The 23,747-nt window shown below is 35.2% G+C and overlaps 1 protein-coding gene across 6 annotated transcripts in view; it reads right to left on the bottom strand.

The window, feature by feature from the left end:
* The window catches only part of DGKB (diacylglycerol kinase beta), a 467,640-nt gene that overhangs the window by 227,092 nt on the left and 216,801 nt on the right, over nucleotides 1-23,747 (bottom strand). For all 6 annotated transcript variants that reach the window (XM_054726080.1, XM_054726077.1, XM_054726078.1 and 3 more), the window contains one exon: nucleotides 10,612-10,676. In XM_054726080.1, coding sequence (XP_054582055.1) covers nucleotides 10,612-10,676 — 65 coding nt within the window. The remainder of the gene's footprint in view (nucleotides 1-10,611; nucleotides 10,677-23,747) is intronic.

Below are 23,747 nucleotides of genomic sequence, written 5' to 3'. Positions count from 1 at the left end.
TAGATTCTTATTTTCTTTTTTTTTTTTTATAGTACAGTACTTAAGAGAATTTTTTTAAGCTTTGGTTAGAAGGATGCATGCCCTGGCTCCTTTCTTTTTTTATATAAGAATCTGGATTTTAAACTGAATTCTAGGCATTCAACAACATGAGATTTTCTGTGAGAATAATGATAACGTTATACTTTTAATTTGCTTATCCTAAAAACGAAACAATTTTAGTTATGCCTAAATTATAAATAAATGCTTCTGATAAAATAGCTTAAATAAATAAAATAATTTAAGTAAATGCCTGACAAAACTAGTAATTAATAATTACATGTTAGTATAATTCTAAAAATATAATTCACCAGCGATTTTAAGTCAGTCTCCTCAAGTCATAACTACAATTTATTATATCAAGCATAGTTCAAATAATCAAATGCAGTCAAATGACTCAGTTATCATGACTTTGGATTTTACCAGCTAAAAGATGATGGAGCAAGAATGGCGTCTTTATTGTAATGATTCCTCATCTCCATCCAAGACATCCCGCCTAATTCCAGGCCAGTAAATAATTTATTGTCTGTGAAATTGACCTGGATATTCCCCAGATACCTCACATTCAACAAGCAAAGAACCAATTAATACCCACCACCTCTTCTTCCTACATAAACCTCTTGGTTAGTACCGTCACCGTTCTGCCTTCATTCACACATTCACTCACTATTTCCTTCACATCCATATTCAGACCCATATCAGTCACCAAGTTTGGTAACAGTAAACCCATTTTTTCTTCTAAAAATCAATTTCCTTAGTCTTATGTCTCTGTTTAAAGCCCTATAATTGTTTCATATTACCTTAAGGATAAAGTCCAAGCTTCCAATAGGACTACCAAGTTCTTTGGGATCTGAGTAAAATGAACCAATCCCCTTAAATCTTACATTTCAAACTTTTATCTATCTATCTGGAACTTTTTATCCTCCCATCACAGGACAATAAGTTTTATGTTGCTTTACCCCAGCACATCATATTAAAGCCCCTATTCAAATAGAACCATGTCCATGTATCTTTTTCCCAAATAAGCCACAAACTCTGAGAGGCTGGCGTGGTATCAAACTCGCCTTCTCTCAACAATAAAAATATTTCCTGGCTAGTAAATGTGAACACTGGACATGGGTAGGAGAAGAATATTTTGGGGGGATGAAGGAGTGAGCAGTGGACAAGGGTATGAGAAGAATATTATTGGAGGACCGACGCTGTGAGCAGTGGACACGAGTATAAGAATACATTTGGGGGATGATGCTGTGAGCAGTAGACAAGGGTATGAGTATACCTTTGTAGGGGATGTCTTCTCTCCTCCTTAACTCAGTCAAATATAGACACATCCTCCTGGCAGCACTTTGCACTCAATTTTGCACTTAACTTCAGTGATAGACTTCACCACATTTAATTTTGGTTTGTCTTTCCCACTCACCTGCAGGCGTTTCAAGGGCAGGGAGGATATTTAATTATTAACTTTACTTCTTTTCCAAGCACTTTCATATGATAGACGGGTAATAAATATTTCTTGTGTCACACATTAAAAATAGTGGAATGAAAATACGAAATGATGTTAAGGGCATTTGTGTTAAAGTTGTGGAAGGTTTTTTAATTTTATTCTAGTGAAACTAATAAAAATATATAAATATTTAATTCTTTACTGAATAAACGCTATGTGAGTATTCTTGTAATATGAGGACATTGTAAGCATGACTGATGATTAATAGGGTTAGAACATATTGTAAGGTATAAAAATGTCAAATCACTGTATTATACACCTGAAACTAATTTAACTATTATCAGATGCCAACTATACTTAAATTAAAAAAAAAAAAAATGATTATGAATAAAAATAGAGGGGCAGAACGTAGAGAAACAAGGAGCTATTTTAAAGGCATGGTTTATTTCTGACTACACACACACACACACACACACACACACACACACGTGACTTAAAAGAATGAGCTTTGGTTCTGCTACCATGAAATGATAGGTGGATGGGATCCACCTCTGTACCATGAAAATAGCAATAGTTACAGAGTAGATGTACTTTGAAGATGAAAAATAAACACACTCATCGTGTGATTACAAACAACTTAATGGCTTGGAAGAGTCGTTCCTAAGTAAATAGTAGCCATTCTTATAATTGTATGTTGTAACATCATCCCCTTTAAACTTGGTATTATTCATTGTTGAAACTCCTGTTGAAAATCCTCCCTTTGAAAAGTGCTGTCTATGTCCTCTGCATCTGAATCTGAGAGAGCTTCTGAGCACTTCCATCACAAAAAGCACAGTGAACATGAAACCAGGCACTGCCACAACTAAGTCAAGAAAAGGCCAAATACTTTCTGTTTTCTTGGGGTTCTCTCGTTTGGAGGACTCAGCCATCATGTCAGAAGTCTGGTAATCCTAGGCCACCACAGTGATAAAGCCCAGGCCACATGGAGAAATCGCCTGCCCTTGCTTGTGATGGTTAGTTTTATGTGTCAACTAGAGTAGCTATAGGGTGCTCAGACTAACATTATTTCTGGGTATGTCTTTGAGCATGTTTTTGGATGATATCAGCATTTGACTTGGTGGACTCAGTAAAGTAGATGACCCTTTCCAATGTGAACCTAACTGGTTCAGTTTCTCTAATGAATCTTGACCAATACAGTGCTCCAAGGAAGGTCTCAACCAACAACCAGCATCAGACCGCAGACATGAGAGTAACCATGCCTCCAGCTGAGTCCATCCCTTAGCTGTCAAATCTCTCCCGACCACTGAGTCTTCCCAGTTGAAGGCCCAGACATGAGAAAGCAGTGACTAGCCATCCTGCCTTGCCCTGTTTGAATCACTGGCCCACAGAAGCTATGCACATAATAAAATGGCTGTTCTATACTGCAACACTTTTGAGTAGTTTGCTGTGTAGTAATAGCATACAGAAGAGATTTTGATATGCGGAATGGAGTGCTGTTATACCAAAATCTAGAAAATATGTGACATTTGCTTTGGAACTGAAGGAACAGGAGGACACTGTTAGTGACGTTTTAGACAATATGGGGACAATGTTCCTGGAAAGGGGAGGGAATTGAACCCTTATCCTTTTGATGGCTAAAAGTTTATAACTGGGATATCTTGGCAAATCTTAGCAAATTTTGATGTTTTATAAGCGCTTGCCAAATAAAATATTTTAAAAAGGCCATAAAGTGCCCTAACAGGTTTGGCTCAGTGGATAGAGCATTGGCCTGTGGACTAAAGGGTCCTAGGTTCGATTCCAGTCAAGGGCATGTACCTCAGTTGTGGGCACATCCCCAGTAGGTAGTGTGCAGGAGGCAGCTGATTGATGTTTCTCTCTCATAGATGTTTCTAACTCTCTATCCCTCTCCCTCTCTGTAAAAAAATCAATAAAATATATATATTTAAAAGCCATAAAGTTATAGCATTTCTGGCATTTATTTATCTATCTATTATCTATCTATCTATCTATCTATCTATCTATCTATCTATCTATCTAAACCTTAAGTGGCAAGGGAAGATTTCTGAGAAATTAGAATAAAAATTTCACATAAATTAAGATTTTTATAATTTCTAACTCTCCTCAGAATCTTTACCTAATAAGGAAATATTTTCTTAATATTTTAGAGCTGGTTTGTACTGGCATACATATAGGGAGGATGAGGGTTGCTTAAGTCAAATTTTCTATGTTGTGAAAACACTGCACATTCAGAAACATAAAACATAAAATACAATCTTAAAAATGTTACTTATGAGAGAATACCACTTTTTCTCTTTAAAGAAAAATATTTGTGATGAAACCCGTTCTTACAAAAAAAAAAAAAAAAAGCAAATCAGCCATTCAAGGTTAATATTTTAGAATTACTTATGTTCAGTAAGAAAAGAATGCTCAACATAGCCTTAAAAGAACATGTATTCCAAAAGGAAAGGCATTAGCAACTAATGCTTGGGTGGAGCAAGAAACAATGGAGAGCATCTAATTAGTTCCCATTAGCCAAGCCAGGGGATTACTTCCAGGTAAAATTACCTTATAATGATGTGATTAACCCCTTTGGAAAAAACTCAAGATAGACTAAATTGGTACTTGATATGTCCTATAAAGAAGAGGTATTAACAGGGTCCTCAAAATTATTCCCAGGGATAATTTCTACCAAGAATCAATTGATTTTATTCTAGAAGAACAAAAAACACGTTTATTATATTACTGACAGTGTGAAGTCTAAAGCATCTGGCTATGATAAATTGGGTATTTAAACTTCATATCAAATTAACTACCTTATCTGGCACTAACTTTATCCTAAAAAAATATAACAACCAAAAGTTAATTGATTCCAAATTCTAGCCTATAGATTATCTCAGAACATCAAAGGGGAAAAAAATGTTTGTCATTGACATTGATCAATGTCACAGACTCATTCCCCAAAGTCAGCTGTCCATTGTCTAATTAGTTTAGTGGATCCCTTCAGTCCCCAGAACACAACTGGTTCTTGTTATAGTGAGAGAGACTAATGCTGCTCAAGGGAGAGGCTTGAACACAAAGGAAACAAGAGCTTCAATGTTAACAGAAAATGCTTGGTAAATTAGGGAGAGGGCTCTGGGAAACAGTAGTTCTTACTGCTGGCCAAGTGTACCTCTGGTTTTTCCTTTAAAGTTGATTCTTTATATGAATTAGTTAAAATTATATGAATTTATATGTAACATAATAGATATTATACATATGTATTTGCTCTCAAATATTTCCTAAAAGTCTTCATGTAGGCATAGAATCTGTAGTAAAAAGTTGCAGTGTTCTTTTTTCCCCCCTTAAACTGTTTTGTTACAGTTTCTTACTCTTCCCCATGGAAAAATCCTCTATCTTGGATTCTTTGGTTGTGATTCTGTGGAAATCTCTGAATTAACTAGTGTTACCTCATAAATCTTGGTTCTTAATTTGCTATCCTAGGAAGTGAGTGTGTGCATGTGTGTGTGTGTGTGTGTGTGTGTGTGTACTTGTGTGTATAAAGTCTTTGCATAAAACACAGGCAAATTCATGTAAAGCAAAAACACAAATCCTAGGAATAGAAAGGCAAAAGTAAGGAGGAAAACAGTATTGAGAAGATTTGCATAGAAATAGAATGATACTAATAAAATAAGTATCTTGCCAACAGCAACTAGAAATAAAAGTTTCTTCTTCAGCTAACTCAGAGAATATAAAAGCAACCCTTACTTCAGCATACATCTTTAAGAGCTCCAACATACATCTTTAAGAGCTCAATGGTCACTTTAACTTGGGAGCCCATAAAATGTCCTTCACTATGTACTTCCAAAACATAGCCTTTTCTTCTAGTTTATATTTTTCTACAGAACCTATTACTATCTAAGCTTACATTAATTTTCTTCATATGCCTTAGGTTTCCAAAGATTCTATTCTAGATAGATGCCCATTATATAAAAGGGGCTCTTATTAAATGTCTATAGAATAAATAGTCAACCAAAAGAATAGCAGATAATCAATATTTTACCCAAATTTTAGGACCTTGATTAGAAGACAAATAAATCACTCAATAATAAATAATTTAGGAGATAAACTTAGCAAATATACATTGAGTGTTAAATATGCTCCATGTGCTATGTAGATACTAAAATCCCAGAAAGAGCCCCATTCCATGATCTCACACGACCTACTGTCAGAAAATCAAGAATCATTCACAGAATCAGTACAATTTTAAAGCAAGCATATCATGCTTTCTAAATTCATGTATGCTATTTATTCCTTGGGTAATTTGGAAAGCATTGGTTCTTTTAAAAATCAGGGCTTATTAATATAATACTATCAAATGATCAGCCTACTATGTTAGTCAGTTTTATTTCTTCTCTTTACACATTTGGGAGGCAACACCCTCTGACATATCTGACACCAAACCACTATGTTGATTGAGTTGCATTGCCTTACTTAAATTTACACACGTATTTCAGTTTTTTAGTTGTGCATTTCTTTTGTTTTAAAGATATTTTTATTGATTTCAGAGAGGAAGGGAAAGGAAGAGCGAGAGAGAAACATAAATGATGAAAAGGAATCATTGATCGGCTGCCTCCTGCATGCCCCCTACTGGGGACCAAGTCCACAACCCGGGCATGTGCCCTTGACCGGAATGGAACCCAGAACCTTTGAGTCCACAGGCCAACACTCTATCTACTGAGCCAAACCGGCCAGGGCTAGTTGTGTACTTCTTAATAAAAAGCAGAAATTAGTACAGAAGGGAAGTACATACCTCTGAGCCAGGGTGGGGGTGGGTGGCAGTGGGGCTAAGAAAACAAATCTTGTCTCATTCAGGGAGTTAGAGACCATCTATTTTAAAATAAACAGAGTGGAATTAATGAAATAGCGTCTTTGTGGAGTAATGCAGGCCATCAGTGTTTACTGGCAAATGTTATTAAGAATTTGATAGAGGATTGAATAAAGAAGTGGTACATCCACATGATGGAATACTACTCAGACATAAGAAAGGATGAAATACTACCATTTGTGACGATATGGATGGACCTTGAGAATGTTATGCTAAGTGAAATAAATCAGGCAGAACAAGCTAAGAACCATATGATTTCACTCGTATGTGGGATATAAAATTAAAACTCGTGAACACAAACAGCAGTGTGGTGGCTGCCAGAGGGAAGGGTGGAGGGGGAGGGTGAAGGGAGCCTAATATATTGTGACAGAAGATGATTTGACTTTGGGTGGTGGGCACACAGTGCAATATACAGATCTTGTAACATAGAAGTCCACACCTGAAATCTATATGATCCTAGTAACCAATGTCACCCCAATAAATTTAATTAAAAAAGAATTTGAACTGGTTCCTTGAAAACAAGCCATGACCACAATATTAAAACTTTTTTGTTAGACCACCAATACTTTTTCTATAGCTTGTTCCATTTTGTGTATTACTTGTCAGTCTTTTTCAAGGTGGCATGTTTTACTTATGAAATAAAAGTTTTGCATTTCCCCAAAAATATTATAAGCCTTTATACTTATCATTTTAATGGATACATATTTTAATGAGTACATAATTGTTAATATCAATATTTATCAAAAGCAGGAATTAAATTGTTCTACCTAAATAGAACCAGGAGAGATGTAATGTATGTGAATTATAATAATGTAAATATAATGGTACGTAGTAATAGTCAAATTATATAAATAATTTAAATACCAATATTGTGTACTAAATGGCTTTAAATAGATGCATAAATTCTTTAATGATTGTTTTGTTTTGAGTCTAAGAGAATGTAAACATTTATTTAAATTCAGTTTGATTGAAGAGTATCTTAAAGTCTAGGAAGTTACACAGCATACTTCCTTTTAACAATACCGTAGATTTACATAGAAATTTTTAAAAGAATACGATATAAACCTCTCGACCAGCACTCTCTTAAGCACCGGAAAAATCATTATCTTTCCCAGTTCTTTCCATTTCTGTCATAAGAAGCATAGAGAGCAGAACTATATATTTTGGTAATTAATTTCCTTAAGATAATGTTAGAAACATCATGTTCTTTGAAATATAAATGAATTTCAAGGTGAGCATGCTAGAGGATAATATTAATGGCATATGATTTATTGTAACAAGAGATCTGATCTGAAACACCATTATTAGGAGTACTACTTTAAAAAGTCCATTTGCAAATTCCTGAAAATATAAAAGAGTGCTATGGCTGAACCTGTCTCAATGTTGAAATCTGAAAATCTGTCCTTGTAAGAAAGAAACTGCTCTGTACTATATCTGGCATGCCTTCATCATAGAAATTTAGGAAATTTTCATATCCAAAATATGATGCATTGCAGTTTAGGAATTACCTAATGCTTCTAATTCTAAGTGAAGACAAGCTACAAAAATGTAGATCAAAATGCATATGCCTAACTAACTTGGTAACATATGTAATTTTAGAGCTGATTGTAATTTTAAAATATTGTTAGCCAATAGTACATTGAGCACCTACTATTTACCTGAAATTCTTTGAACACACATTAGACACATGTGACCTACATCAAGCTAGAAGGCATTTTCTATGTTACTAGTGTTCCAAAAGAAATATTCCCTTTAAATTATGTAAGCAAGATGTGCCCGTATGTCAAATTTACAAATAAGTTGCAAAAAGATGTAGTTTTACATTTTATAAGCACATAAGAGTGTACAAATATATGGTTGGAAATGACATCTAACCACATATTGGGCAGTGAGAAATGTCATAAAGTAGTATTGTAATTAATAATAAAAAATTAAGTGGACACATGTGAATAATATGTTTTTATCATTAAGAAGAATGAAAATTACTATAGGGAACAAAATTCATTAGCCTCTGACATGAGGAAAGATCATAAATATTGCCATTCTTATATATTTGCTGTCAAATTTTTAGGTATCACATAAATATATTGATACACCTCTCCATACTTTTAATTCTACTTTTGTCCTCCTCCCTCCCCCATATCTCTCTGTTTGTGTCTATCTCTGCTGAATAAGTTTTATGCAAAAATGCCTTAAACATCATTAAACTTTTATTCCCATGTGTATTCCTTAAAGCTGTTAATAGGCTATTAAATTGTGAAAATCCTAAAGATGTACACTGCATGCTGCATTTTCCAAACATCATTTATTTTGCTTGAAACCTATTTTAATGTATGAATATTGACACATGAACACTTTATAGGATGGCATTGGATAAGCATAGGCAAGTCGATTTGATTATATGGTTTTATGTACATTAATAAATACGTTCAATTTGAGGATATTCAAGGTTTATTACTAAATGCTAAAATCTACTATATTTTCATCTATTTTGTGAAATAAAATTAAATCTTATAAAATAAAAATGTTCTAGAAATGAATCTTATAGGTGTAAATGTGTAATTAGATTACTTTCTACTTAAATTTATAATATGCATGGCACAAATTTAAATAGTACACAAAAACATAGAATAAAATTTCAATCTCCACCCAGCTACTTTAAACGTTTTCTGTTAATCCTTCTAAAAACAATATGTAAAAATGCATACATATGTACTTTTTACATTTTCTTAGAAACAAAACTTATAGCTATCTGAGCTAGGAGAGAAAAAGCAAACCATAATTTATGATTTGTAGTGTAAGAAAGAACTCAAGGCAAAACATAAAATAGCTATTAGAAATAAGTTGTTGCTTTTTTTAAAAAAATCCTCACCTGAGGAAACGCTTTTATTGATTTGAGAGAGAGATAGAGAAAGAGAGAGAGAGAGAAATATTGATGTGAGAGTGAAACATCGATTGGCTGCCTTCCCCATACACCCTAACCATGAATGGAAGCCAAAACCTAGGCATGTGCCCTGACCATGAATAGTACCCGCAAATTTTGGTATATAGCACAATTCTTTAACCAACTGAGCCCCAGCAGCCAGGGCAGAAATAAGCTTCTATATGTTTTGCTAAAACATTTAAATAGATAAATTTAACAAAAAATCAGAAAGGATCTCACTAATCATGAAACTAATTACTATGATGGTTTTCATATACAGTAATATACTAAAGTTTAGAGATAAATTTTAAACTAATTTTGACATTTTAACAATATATTTATGAACCTACATGTAAGAAAATTATGTCAATATACTTGTGACATTATTAAAATAAATAGAAGGATTTTCAGAGGCAGTTGTCTAATAAGTAGTCTCTAAAATTCATGACACAGTATCAACCAAACCAAATACAGAGACCAAAGAGTCCTTGGCTCTGAACATTAATATATGTGGTTCTGATTATGAATTTGTAACTTCATGAAATGAACAGTACGAATGGGTATAACTGAAGCAAAAGATAATTCACTCCCGCTGCCCATTTTTCTGGGAGAGTAGAGATAGCCATATTTCCTTCTAGTAATGGGAGGATGCAAAGCCAAAGCTTTCCCTATGTCCTTGAATATCAGAAAAAGTGTCAATGTCTACATTTTGGAGAGGAAAATGTCACATGTTATATAGTGGCAACACGAATTTTGGTCATCAAAGCTTTTCTCCTTGATGGAAAAGTTTTTAAAGGCCTGGGGTTGCAGGAGGGCATGGACTGGAAAGGGTAAATGGGGGAAAATAGGGGACATAATTTCAACAATAAAGATTTAAAAAAGAATAGTAAAGTACTTCATTAGCATTGATATTTCTCTGGTTCACTTTCCACTTAGTTGAGGCCAATATTGGACACATAATATAAGGATTAGAGTCCCACCGTGATATTTACGTAATATAGAGTTACCCAGCATTATCAAATTAGAGGCCCATGTTTTTCCTTTGGGATTTTGGAGGATCAAATCTTCCTATTAGCGATGTAAAGACTTCAGTATATCTTAATAAAATATTATTTTCACCTTATACTCAAAACCTTTCTTTTCAGCATGTGACAATGGACTACATATGAACACGTTGCATTTTCCATTATAACCACATTAAAACCTAAGGGGAAAGTTTGAATTCATTTACACACCAAGCCTTATTCAGTTATTATATGTGAAATATTTTACACCATATGGGGATCTATTTTATGACACAATTTATTAACAGCAACCATAACTATAATTTTATCATTTGTATCTTACCTACTGTTGAATTTCTCTGGGTGTTTTTCTCTCATGATGTGGAATCTGTGTGCAATGGAAGCATCCTAAGGAGAGAAACAGAAAAAAAAGCAGGACATTTTAGGATCCTATTGTCTTATGGAAATAAAGATAAAAAAGTTAATGAATAATATTTTGTTTTGGATTTTTTTGTTTGTTAATCCTCACCAGAGGATTTTTTCCATTGATTTTTAGAGAGAGTGGAAGGGAGGGGGAGAGATACAGAGAGAGAAATATCAATGTGACAGAGACACATGGTTGGTTGCCTCCTGCGTGCACCCGGCCCTTGACTGGAATCGAATCTAGGACTCTTCAGTCTGTGGGCCAATGCTCTATCCATTGAGCCAATCTGGCTAGGGCATGAGTAACATTTTTAAATTAACTGCTTCTTACTAATATAATTGTCAAGAAGATGTTGTGAAAATAGGCAAAAATATGTAATTCACATTTCTGTGCAAGACTGATTTATGTCACCATTTCACCATTGGTCACTTGTCATATTTACTTCTAGGAATTGATTTCTATTTCATTTATATATCCCCTTTAATAACTGGCTTTGGCTTCATGCTCAAAGTATGTGTAAGATAGAGCGTATGAACATAAATGTTAAAAATTAGTTGAAAATACTGTTGTTATTCCAGAGCCGGAAGGATGGCCTAAGTGGAGAAATGATGAGGTAGAAAAGCTCTTAGTCCTTTGAAAGTAATTATGGCAAAGAGATAGTATGAGGATGCCTATATAGTCAAGGTAAATATACTACATGACTTCAAAGTTTGCTAAGAGTGTTTTGGATGTGTCATTATTAGTTGTTTATTCCACACGCAACTTTTTGACATATACATCTTATCTTGCTCAAGAAAAAACAACAAATAGAAAATTTTCTTTTTGGAGAATTGGTGACAAGTGTAACTAGGCTCTAAGACCCCAAATTCATGAATTCTGAATTCTAATAAGTAGATGTTTCTTCTTTTTAGGAAATCCATTCAGAGTTTATTTTTTAAATTTTTTAAAATCAAGAGTTTCTATGAGACAGAATTGCACTGAGTGTGGGAGACTGGTGGATAACTGTGATTCAAGCTTTTCAATTACAAACCATTCTTGCTGACTTTTAACAGTAGTCCCTCTTATTCCAAAGGAGATATTTTCCCATTCTTCATACACATGATTAATCACTTCAATGAGAAACTAATATATTTACCAGTCATCTCAATAGAAATGGGGCTATTGTTGTGATTAACTGTTAATTCTGTTTCACAGTGGAGATAAAAAAGAAAAACCAAACACAAAGGAAATAAAGAAGTTATGTATTTGAGAGAATTCTGAAAACACTAATCAAGGACTAAAAAGTCTAATGAATGAAATGAAAAGGCTAATGTGCTTATTCATGCATAACAAAGCATGAGGCACAACAAGAGAGGGACCAATGCCCACTGCAGATGGCAGAGCATTGCTTTTCCCTGCAAGACAGAGCTTGACAGAAATGTAATTTTTTATGTACACTTTAGCCCCTAAAAGTTGTTGAGTAATTGAATTAATCCACAAGTGAAAAGAATACCAAGGTATGGATGAGTACAAATGAAAGTTACCAAAATAACCCTCTATTTTTTGATATTCTAAGATACAACTTTGTTATGTATACATGGTCAACTTCCTGGTTTGCTATGAAACAGGAATATCAAGATAGTTCACTTTTCTTGGTCCAATAGTATGAAATTATAGAAAAAAATATTGGCTTGGCTATTTATGATATATGATGCAGCATTATCATTAATTAATTTTTTAAATCATTTATTTTGACTTTAACACTAATCTGTTCCAAAAATCAATTTAGAATACCTCATAATTAAAAGAATACATCCAGCAGAACAATAAAACAAAAGCAAAGGAATATGAATCAAGTACCAAGAATGAATGATCAATATTGGTTATCCATAGGGAGACCATCATTGAATTTACTTCTGTTTGAATTATTTGTTTCTGCAAATTTAGAGAACGAACTCAGACTTTTAAAAATAGATTGTATAGTATAATTTGCTTTATAAGCATATATTTTTGCAACAACAAATCTCTTCCTTTTCAAAGGAAGATAAACAGGGATGGAGGGTGGGGTGGGGGGGAAGAGTATCAAAAGAAGACCATTTAAGTAGACTGGCCTATAACTGAGGAAACTCCTAAAAACAGACTATTAAATAGCCAAGATAAACTTAATGTTAGCTCTACCTCCAACATACTTAGGCAATGGATCATGCAGTAAATAGAGGGAAAATGAAAGACTACTGAGGAACACTGGCATGCCTTTTCCTAGTATTGAATGGGTTCCACCACAAAAAGAGAGCTGGCATTGCTGACTCCAGAATGGATAATGAACAATGACAGCAGGTGTTCATTTGGATAAGAATTCAGACCAAATTCTCATGGGGGCCTGTCCCTTTGGCATAATCCCAGGAGGCTTGAAAGAGAACTGCCAAACGCTGTAAACTAATCCAGCAGCCATATTTTGGATTTTCTAAAAAGAGAATAAATAAGAAAAAGCTAAAATAGTGTTGTTGCTTTCTTTTATATAAATTTTGCTCATTCTGGCTCTATGTACTGCAATTTTTAGGAAACAAATTAAATTAGCATCTCTTATACACCCTAAAGTGAACAAACTATGAATTCAGACAGAGTTCACTTCCAAGACTAGTGACTTTGAGCAAACTGTGAGTCACAACTTTGTTATCTTTACAAGGGAATACTGGTACCAATTTATAGTATTGTAGTGAAGATATTTGGAGATTATTCTGTATGGCAAATGGAATAGTGTTCCTAATGTGATGGAAGTTTAGATCCTACTAAGAACTATATGAGAAAACATAATTAAGTAGGAAAATACATCTTTTTAAAAGATAGGACATGTTATTAAAAATATTCCAATACTTCCAAAATGTATGTATTAAGTCATATCTAATCCAAATACCAAAAGATTTGGCCAGGTACTGAAAGCAAGTTGAATAAAAAATGATATTAAAAAAAAACAAGATAAAAATGATATTGATTTTATCTAAAAATATTAAACTTCTAAATAACCATCAAAATCTTTAAAAAGAGTAAAATAATTAAGGAAGGTGTCTCCAGCTCAACAAGATATGAAAATGTGTTATAAAACTAGAATAATTAAAATAGTTTGGTACCGGTTCCGAGGTGACATAGATGTAGAGATAACAGTTTATTATAGTATAATTCCTTATGTCTTTTATCAAAGAGGGAAAGTAAATGACATATGGCAATAGTATTTTCTGTGATCTATTTAGGTTTTCTGCCTGTACATAAATTAAGACAGTAATTTTCATTTATTAATCTATAGTGAACTCAAGCCCTCTATTTTAGTTGACCAATCATGGGGCATATTAGATATTCTCACTCTTTTCACACGTATGTAGGTGGCCTCATATGCTAGACACACACACACACATACACACACACACACACGAAACCAACCAAAGGAACTTTCCAACATCCTGCCGTCATCAAACAAACATGTTACTGTTTCCAAACATACCATGTCTTCTGTTATAATAGAAGTCCTTCCTCCATCCTAAAACAATTCCCTGGACCTGTGCTTGGGATCTTATCCCTTCTCAATCTCTTAGGAACCACAATTCATCAAGAATTTATATCCTTCTTCTTCTGTACTTAATCCTCTCCCTCTCTATGGGCTCTTTTTCCTTGACATTGAAATTGCTTAGGTATTAATAATGTAAATAAAAATCCCTTAACCTGCTGTGCCTGCAAATTCTGGCACTTTCTACCTTTCACCCAGACTTCTTTAAGATCCTAACTAGAATGTCTAATTTCACTTCCTTTGTCTTCCTCACACACTGCAGTGGGCCTTTCACTACTTAAAATTATTGACTATGATTTCTAACTTTGCCTCCACTACTATCGCAATGCAGTGTGTAGTGTAACTCATCACTCTATTATAAATTATATCCTTGACCTCTTGGCAATTTTTACCCAATTTCTTTTCCTTTCTTCCTTCTTTCCTTCATTCCTTTTCTCCGTCCTCCCTCTTTCCCAATGTTCTCTCACCTTGACTTGAATCAGAACAATTCCTTGTTTTCCTCCTACTTTCTAGTTCAGTCTATCTCACTTTACTTGACCAGCTACTCCTCTTCTACCTGTCTCTTCAGTAATGGTCTTCCTTGAGATTCTGCTCTCATACACCTTTTTTTTTTCTAACTCTACACAATGGAAAGAAAAGGCCTGTAATCATGTTAGAGAGATGATACTAGATTCTAAAAATAAGAAATCATGGAAATGGTTTAAACAGGGCATCATATTTGATTTTGGAGCAGTCACTTGGATACTGTATTGATGATTTATTTGGTGGGCTCAATATTGAGGAAACATAAAATAACTGCTGAATTAGACCAGCAGTAGTATGTATTTATGGAGAAGAAGGTAGTTATTCATGAAGTAGTTAACAGATAAACACTGGCCTTAATGATTGATTGGGCACTGATTGAGTGCTAATAGGAAAGGAATGGATATGAAATGACTTGCTGGTGTGTTGGTTTGGGTAAGTGGATTGATATTGTGCCTCCTGCTGCAATAGAAAAATGAATAGGAAGTTCAGCCGAGATGACAAAGTCTTCTTTGGTCACAGTGAAGCTTTTTGCCTAAAGTTGTTGAAATTTAAAATCTAGTTTTAAAAAGTGCACACAAAGATTAAATGGACACAACTGTTACCACATTCAGATTTTTAAAAAATAGCACATTTGATGGTTTCTTAAACACAGTCTCTATAATGAGAAGCTGAGTTTTAGTCCTTTAACATTTCCTATGGAGCCTTGCCTTTGACTCAAAGATTATTTATGAAAAGTATACACAGCCTGATTGGCATGGCTCAATGGTTGAGCATTGACCTATGAACTAGAAGGTCACGGCACATGCTGAGGTTGTGGGCTCGATCTCCAGTGTGGGGCTTGCTGAGGCAGCCAATCAATGATTTGTTCTCATCATTGGCATTTCTAGCTCTCTCTCCCTCTTCCTCTCCCTTCCTCTCTGAAATCAATGAAAAATATATTTTTAAAAAAGTAGAAACACACATACACAAAGAATAATAGCTGCTCTCAAATAATATGGTAAAATATGTCAGTTGACTAGTTATTGCCTAAGTCTTTGAAAGGCTGAATGGCTAAAAAACCTCCTTAAAATTATTTATGGAATCCATGAACTTATGTGATTATAATTATGTCATGTTATGTGTCAATAACTTTCAAATAAGTAAGCCAATCATGGAATAGATGGATGGTTAAAGAGAATTTTAGGGGACACTGTGTTAACCAGAAAATATTAAGAAGAATATTAGAATCTCAAATAAAAACTTATATGATATGTTGCTATAATATGAACAAAGTAATTTCTTTCCGGAACTTATCTTCCCTTTCAAAATAGCCAACAATGATCAATATTTAGAAACAAATTTTAAATTAAATATATGAACACATTTATATATTTTTTTATGTATGATGATGAGTAATTTTCATTTTGGTATTTCCAATGTTAGTTTTTATTTTACTTGATATAGATTAAATAAACAACCAGTTAATTTTTCATAGGGGAAAATATCAAACAAACTAGCAATATGGAATAAAATAGTCCTTATTAGAATCCTTTCTCTGTCACTGGCTAGCAGTAGGATCCTACAAAAACTGTTTCCCCTGTTTGAGGTTATGGTAAAAAATAAGTAAGTAAATAGTTTCATAAATAAGTCAAACTAATACCTGCAATATAGAGGCCATTCAATATCAGTGATGATTATTTACTTTCCATCATATTTGGATATGCTAATGTAAAACTTTTCTCTGGAAATTTATTATAAGTGTCTGATTTCTGATTTTATAAGTTATGAGATTTTTAAAATACTTATATGTATTATCTTTTAAACATAACAGTGAAAAACATTCTTCATTAGCAAGTTGCATATAAGTTTAAAAAAACACACAAACACTTTCTAGTTTTTCTTCCTTAATTTCATTCATGAAAATTTGATACAATTGTTGGTTTTATCCCTGGATTTTCCTTATCTTTCCAGCAATTTTTAAAAGTATTTTTAAAAATGCCATATATTTCTTTAAAGACCTTTGTTGAGTGATATTGGGGCCTATTTCATTGACAGTTTTGATGAGAGATCAAAGTTATTAATAATTACACAGCATGAACCCAGCTGGTGTGGCTCAAGCAGTTGAACATCCATGTAGGAACCAAGAGGTCACTGGTTCGATTCCTAGCCAGGGCACATGCCTGGGTTACAGGCTCAATCCCCAGGAGGGGACATGCAAGAGGAAGCCAATAGATGTTGACACTTCTCTCTCATGGATGTTTCTATCTATCTCTCCCTTCCTCTCTCTCTAAAAAAGTCAATAAAAACACATTTTAAAATATATATAAAAAATGTTTACAGCATGACAAAATGACACCAAATCACTAAACAACAAAGCCTTTCACAGGATTGTTCTCTTCATCCCTGAACATTCAGCACTGCCCACCATTTTCTCCAAACTCAGTCTTAAATTTGCCCTATCTTTGCTTACACTCTCCCTTTAAAAGGAAAATGATTTGAGAGAGGAAGAGGGAGAGAGAAAGAGAGAGAGACAGATGGTAGTGAAACCAGCCGCCTCCCACATATCCCCAACTGGGGATCCAGCCCAAAACCTTGGCATGTGCCATGATCAGGAATGGATCCTTTGACCCTTAGGTGCACAGGATGATGCTCCACCAACTGAGCCACATAGGCCAGGGCTGGTTACATTCTCTTTTAAAGTTTTAAACTCTTCTGATAAAATATAATTCAATATCTGCAGCCTGAGTGCTCTCTTCATAATCAGTTTGATGCTTCCAAACCCAAGTTTTATATTGCCATGAACGCGATATGATGAAAATTCAAATTCAACATCATCTTTTCCCCCAAAGTGAATCCTCTTCTCAAAACTGTTTTTTTTGCATCAGTGGATCCTCTTCTTCAAAACTGTTTTTTGCATCCTAACTCCTTGGGTTCAGAATTCAGGTTATTTCTGATTTTTCCCTTTTTTCCTACATATAGTCAATAACCAGTTCTGTCAATCTACTTGTTTTCCATTTCTATTGTCTTTGCCTTAGTCCAGAATTGATCACATCTCACCTAAACTACGATAGGGGTGCACCAAATGGTTTTTCCTTATAATAATACAACACAATAATATAATCCATCCTAAGTACCATTACTCATTTAAATGCAATAATAACTGGTGCCATCCAAGTTCCAAATTTGAGCTTAGCTATTAAGCCCTTCCATCTCTGACCACATACCATTCAAAACCTATTTATCTATAGGACTCTATTTAGATATTTGCAAATATTTAGATCTACTTGATATATTTCTACGCCCACAATTCATCTGCTTCTAATTAACAAATATTTTAATCTCCTATCCTATATAATAAAAGAGAAACATGTGAATTGACCATACCTCTGCTACACTCACCAGCCAATCAGGAGTGAATATGCAAATTAACCCGACAAAGATGGCGGGTTAATTTGCATACACAGGCGCTGAGCCACCTGGCTCCAGGGAACATCCTCGGGACCCAGGCTGCTCCTAGCCTGTAGGTCCGCGGGGGTCCCAGAACACCCTCGGTCACTTCGGGCCTATGGGCACAGGCACCAAGTGGATGTTCCCACCCTGTGGCCGCTTGCGCGTGTGCCGGCACCAAGTGGCAGCACGGGTCCATGTTCCCCAGCCTGGTGCTCACAACGAGGGTTGCCGGCCTGGGGAGTGTGCCCCTGGTGGTAGTGGCCGCTGTGCAGCCCGAGTTGCACGCCCCCTAGCCCAGCGCCCACAACACGGGGCTGGCTGCTGGCCTCGGGGGCGTGTGGAGACCCCGCAGCAACCGTGCGTGCAGCCCAGGGTTTCCGCACACCCCCCAAGCCCAGCGCCCACAATGCGGGACTGGCTGCAGGCCTCAGGGGCTTGCCCCCCCAGGTGGCGGGGACAAGCCCCATTACCAGTGGACACAACACAGGGGGTCCTCTGCACATGAGCTGCAGAGGAAAAACCTTTTCTTTTCTTTTTTAAAAAAATATATTTTATAGATTTTTTTACAGAGAAGAGGGGAGAGGGATAGACAGTTGGAAACATCGATGAGAGAGAAACATCGATTAGCTGCCTCCTGCACACTCCCCTCCTGCACATCGATGAGAAAGAAACATTGATTAGCTGCCTCCTGCACACATCGATTAGCTGCCTCCTGCATGTGCCCTGAACCAAGGTACATGCCCTTAACAGGAATCAAACCTGGGACCCTTCAGTATGCAGGCCGACGCTCTATCCACTGAGCCAAACCAGTTCGAGTGTAAACACTTTTTCTGACCGCTCATTGGCTAAGCTCCCTGTATGCCGCCACTTGCAGTGTTCTTGGTAACTTGGGTTACAAGAATCCAAGAAGGTGATCTAGGGTTTCTCCACCACACTCCTGGAGGAAAAAAATGAAGGTCCACTGCTTGGAGGGGCTAAGAAATGTCATATCCTGCCCTACCAGTTTAGTTTAGTGGATAGAGCCTCAGCCTACCGACTGCAGGGTCTGGGTTCAATACTGATCAAGGAAATGTACCTAGGTTGCAGGCTCCTCCCTGACCGGGGCCCAGGTCAGGGCTCATGCAGAAGGCAACCAATCAAAGCGTCCCTCTCACACTGATGTTTTTCTCTGTCTCTTCCTCTCTCTTCCACACTCTCTAAAAATCAATGGAAACATATCCTCAGGTGAGGGTAAAAAAAAAAGAAAGAAATGTCATATCCTATGAAAGACACATCTTGAAAATGCCTAAAGAAAGTTGTCATTTTTTCATGATGAAGGGACTGGAGTTTGTGTTGATGAAAATACCTTGGCGGCTGTGGTGGTTGGCAGTGGCTGCAGCAGCAGGGTGATGGGGCTGGCGCCTTCCCCTGATCAGCCTGGTCGCCTCGCACAGAGGGAGGCCAGACTGCGGCTTAGGCCCGGTCCCCATGGGGAGCTGGCCTAAGCCATCAGTTAGACATCCCCTAGAGCTCCCAGTCTGTGAGAGGGGGCAGGCTGGGCTGAGGGAACACCCCCCTCACCCAGTGCATGAATTTCGTGCACCAGGCCACTAGTGCCATTATAAAGTAATTTCACAAACACAAAACTGTTTTGAATAACTCATGTCATCATTGAACCTGTACAATTAAGATATGTGTCACCTCAAAAAGTAACATGTCAAGAAATTTAAGTCATTTTGATATTTCACATTCAATAGTAAGAAAAATCATAATAATATTACATATTTATGATATCTTGAAATAAAATAGCTAAACTTGAAGATTTGAAATAATAAAAATATTTTAGTTATACTGTTTGTTTGTTGCAATGAATAATAATAACCACAGACAAATTCTGCAAAAGGTAAAACTATTCAATGTTATATACTAGTAGAATGAACCATTGTCAATACATCTATTTTGAATGTTAATCAATGCACACTCTTATAGAGACATATTTGCCTGTGTTGCTATTTCTGATAAAAGAGTTTTATATAAATGTTTTTAGCAAAAAGGTTCTATGATTAGGAAAATAAAATTTTCAATAATGTTTATTTAAAAAAACTATGGGTCAAAAATGGAGTTTCATGTTCCCATTGCTATTTGAAGCCTTAAAAAAAGAGACAGTAACTCTTGTTAATCCAAGGGTACAAATAGTATAATGTCTTCTAGGATTTAGTACTCACCATAAAAAAAATTCTCCCATATAAAATTATTACTATTCACTCTAAGAAGAGAAAAAATAATCATCACATAAATACATTTCATGGCTATGTGCACATCAGAGCAATTAAAGAGAATTGTGATCTTAATCAAATGCCAAATCCAATGTAAGACCTATTATCGGTACATAGCTGCTCAAAAATTCTATATTATTTTGGCACCAACAGATTGGTTTCAAGCTTTTAAGGGCTGTGAAGATTTAAAATGTAGGAAAATGTTCTTCAAGTAAAATTATAAAGTCCCTTTGCTTAGAGCATCTGTATAACTATAAGTGTGTTGTCTTATGGAAGTTTTCCTTTAAAAAGTATATTTTTCTATTACATTAATTTAGAGTTTTAGCTCATTTACCATTTCATATATTAACTAGAGGCCCGGTGCATGAATTAATGCATGGGTGGGGTCCCTTGGCCTGGCTGGTGATCAGGGCCAATTGGGACTGTCTTGCCCAGTCCTGATTGGGGCCAATAGGGGCCAGCTAGCCAGGGAGGGACTGCAGGAGGGCTCCAGGGTGTGTCCGGCCCGTCTCACCCAGTCCTAATCAGCCAGACCACAGCAGCAAGCTAACCTACCAATCAGAGTGTCTTCCCCCTGGTGGTCAGTGCATGTCATAGCAATTGGTCAAGCAGTTGACCATAGGTCAACAGATCAGACACTTAGCATATTAGGATTTTATATATAAAGATGTAATATTTTCATTTATTTAGAGTTTTATAAAATGACCAAATTTTATTTATTTTCTTTAAATATGTTTTTATTGATTTCAGAAATAAAGGGAGAAGGAGAGAGAGATAGAAACATGAATGAATGATGATAAGAGAATCATTGATCAGCTGCCTCCTGCATGGCCACAACCCAGACTTATGCCCTGACTGGGAATTGAACCATCACCTCCTGGTTCAAAAGTTAATGCTCAACCATGGAGCCATCCTGGCTGGGCTAAAGTGACCAAATTTTAAATGTCTAACTCTAATGTATCAACAGCTTTAGATGATCTATATTTAATACTTTTAATGGATTTTTTTATTTTGTTTTGAGGAGCCCACTACCCAAAAAAGATTTTTTTAAAAAGTACTCAGTTTTGCAAATCCAAGAGTATAAATTTAATCTAAACTTTAGGTCATATCTCTTTTCAAATAAGTGACATTTATTAAAAGTGGTTTTCACTTACGAATTGCAAGCACTATAAATTATTCTCACAAACAAAATATTATGTACCACCTTGGATTGAAATGTTTTGCTAGGCAAAACATCACTGACTGTCTGACATCAAATATGCAAAGTGAATAAAAGGATGAAAGCGCCCATGATATTCAAAATTATACATTTGTAAAGTACTACTTTGCTTCCATGGTTTAGTTAAATCATTTTATGTATGTCAAATTATATGCCACTCTTTCGCTCTCATGTGAAATGAAAATACAGACACTAAATCACTATGTAGTGCTACCAGTGTTTGCAAGCCTAGTGGATGTGGGTGATATGGCTTCGTGACAAAGCTATCCTACTGGTTAAAAAAAAAAAAAAGCTCTTGAGAAAGGCAAAGGTATTAAGGGGTCCTTTAAGTCAGATTTGAAAGTATTACTGATTTCTATCACAATCAAGTTATTTATTTTTGTCACTTAAATGAAAAGACCAAATATATATATATTTTTTATATCTCAGATTGATGCATGAGTCTTTAAAAGTAGTTGTCACTAATTAGTGACACCATACAATCAGAGACAAATCCTTCCTGATACACACAATGGAAAAGAATTTAATAAGTGAATACCTAAGAATCTATAATACCTTTATACAAAGAGAGCTATAATAATGGTCAACAAATGGCTTTTAAAAACTGCACCATTTGTCACTAAATACACTGCCATTATAATAAGAAACCTTTTGTGCTTTAAAAGGGTATGTTTCTCTCAGTAAAATATTTATGCTTTTAGAAATTACCAGACTATATAGCTCATGCACAACAATTTCACTGTTATTGCATAAAATTGTAAATTATTTCCTTTAAATTATTAATGCAATAGAAAAGAAAGAATTTTTTTTTTCAGGCTAAAGTGGTTTGAAAGGACAGCAAAATAGATGAAACAAAACCAAGATGATGACAATTTCAGCATTTAAAATCTATGCTTGATAATTCAAACAAATGTTATGACATTTAAGATAATGAAACCCTTCATTTATTCTACTATCTGGTATGAGTTTTATTTCACATATAAGGAGTCAGAACAGATGTCCAAATATTACAATGCCAAAAGAAAGTTAGGGCATATCTTGATTAATACCCTTGGAGCAGCCTGTAGTGTCTCTTTAAAGCTGGCATACAGTACCTTAAAACAACTATTCAAAATCTGTTCAAGGAAATAAAGCATTCCCGAGACAAAAAGAAAACACTAAAGCTCAGTATAACCCTCTTAGCAATGTAAGTTGCATATTATTGACAGACCATTCATTGCAATCAGCAAATGATTAATTGAAAATTTGTTGCTAAGTTGACAAAAAGAGAAAAAAGGCAAGCTTCAGGCTACTGTTAAAGAGGAAAAACTTATGTTGAAAATGATTGGAGACTTTTTGTAGTGAATTAAGGCTAATCAATATGCTTGTTGACTACACATTGGAATAATGACTTCCTTAAATAGCAGAGGTCCCCATTATTGTAGACATTCAAATTAATATTTAACCTACTGACTTGCACTTTAAAAATTTATCGAGGCAGGATTTCCCCCCTAACCTTTAAGAAATAAATAGTCCATGTTTTATCAAACATGAGCATGAGATTTGGTTTTCAATTTCAAATGTAGATTGCAGAATAATGTCCATATGGTCAAACTTATAGTCACTGCCTGAAGCAATTTGCACTTGGAGTTTTAAAGATAAACCCCAGTGACATGTTAAAAATATAAAAGGTGAGAAGACAGTAAGATGGATGGGAATTGGTTTCTTAATTACAAGTGGCTATTTCTTTGTAAACATAGAGACTTTTCAGATTCTTTTACTCTGATCAGAGCAATTTAAGCCAAAAAAAAAAAAAAAAAAAATGGAATAGAGCAGTGGAATGTATTACAATGCTTTGTTCAAAATGACCATTTTTATCAAACTAGCTTTCAAAGTAATTTTTTAAATATTGTTTATTGATTTCAAAAAGGGAGAGGGAGAGAGAGATAGAAACATCAATGATGAGAAAGAATAATTGATCAGCTGCCTCCTGCATGCCCTACACTGGAGAACGAGTCCACAACCCGGGTATGTGCCCTGACCAGGACTCGAACTGTGACCTCTTGGTTCACAGGTCATCACTTAACCACTGAACCATGCCAGCTGGGCT

Source organism: Eptesicus fuscus, chromosome 14 (genome assembly GCF_027574615.1).
Source record: "Eptesicus fuscus isolate TK198812 chromosome 14, DD_ASM_mEF_20220401, whole genome shotgun sequence".
Lineage (NCBI taxonomy): Eukaryota > Metazoa > Chordata > Mammalia > Chiroptera > Vespertilionidae > Eptesicus > Eptesicus fuscus.
This window is presented reverse-complemented; position numbering and strand designations above follow the sequence as displayed.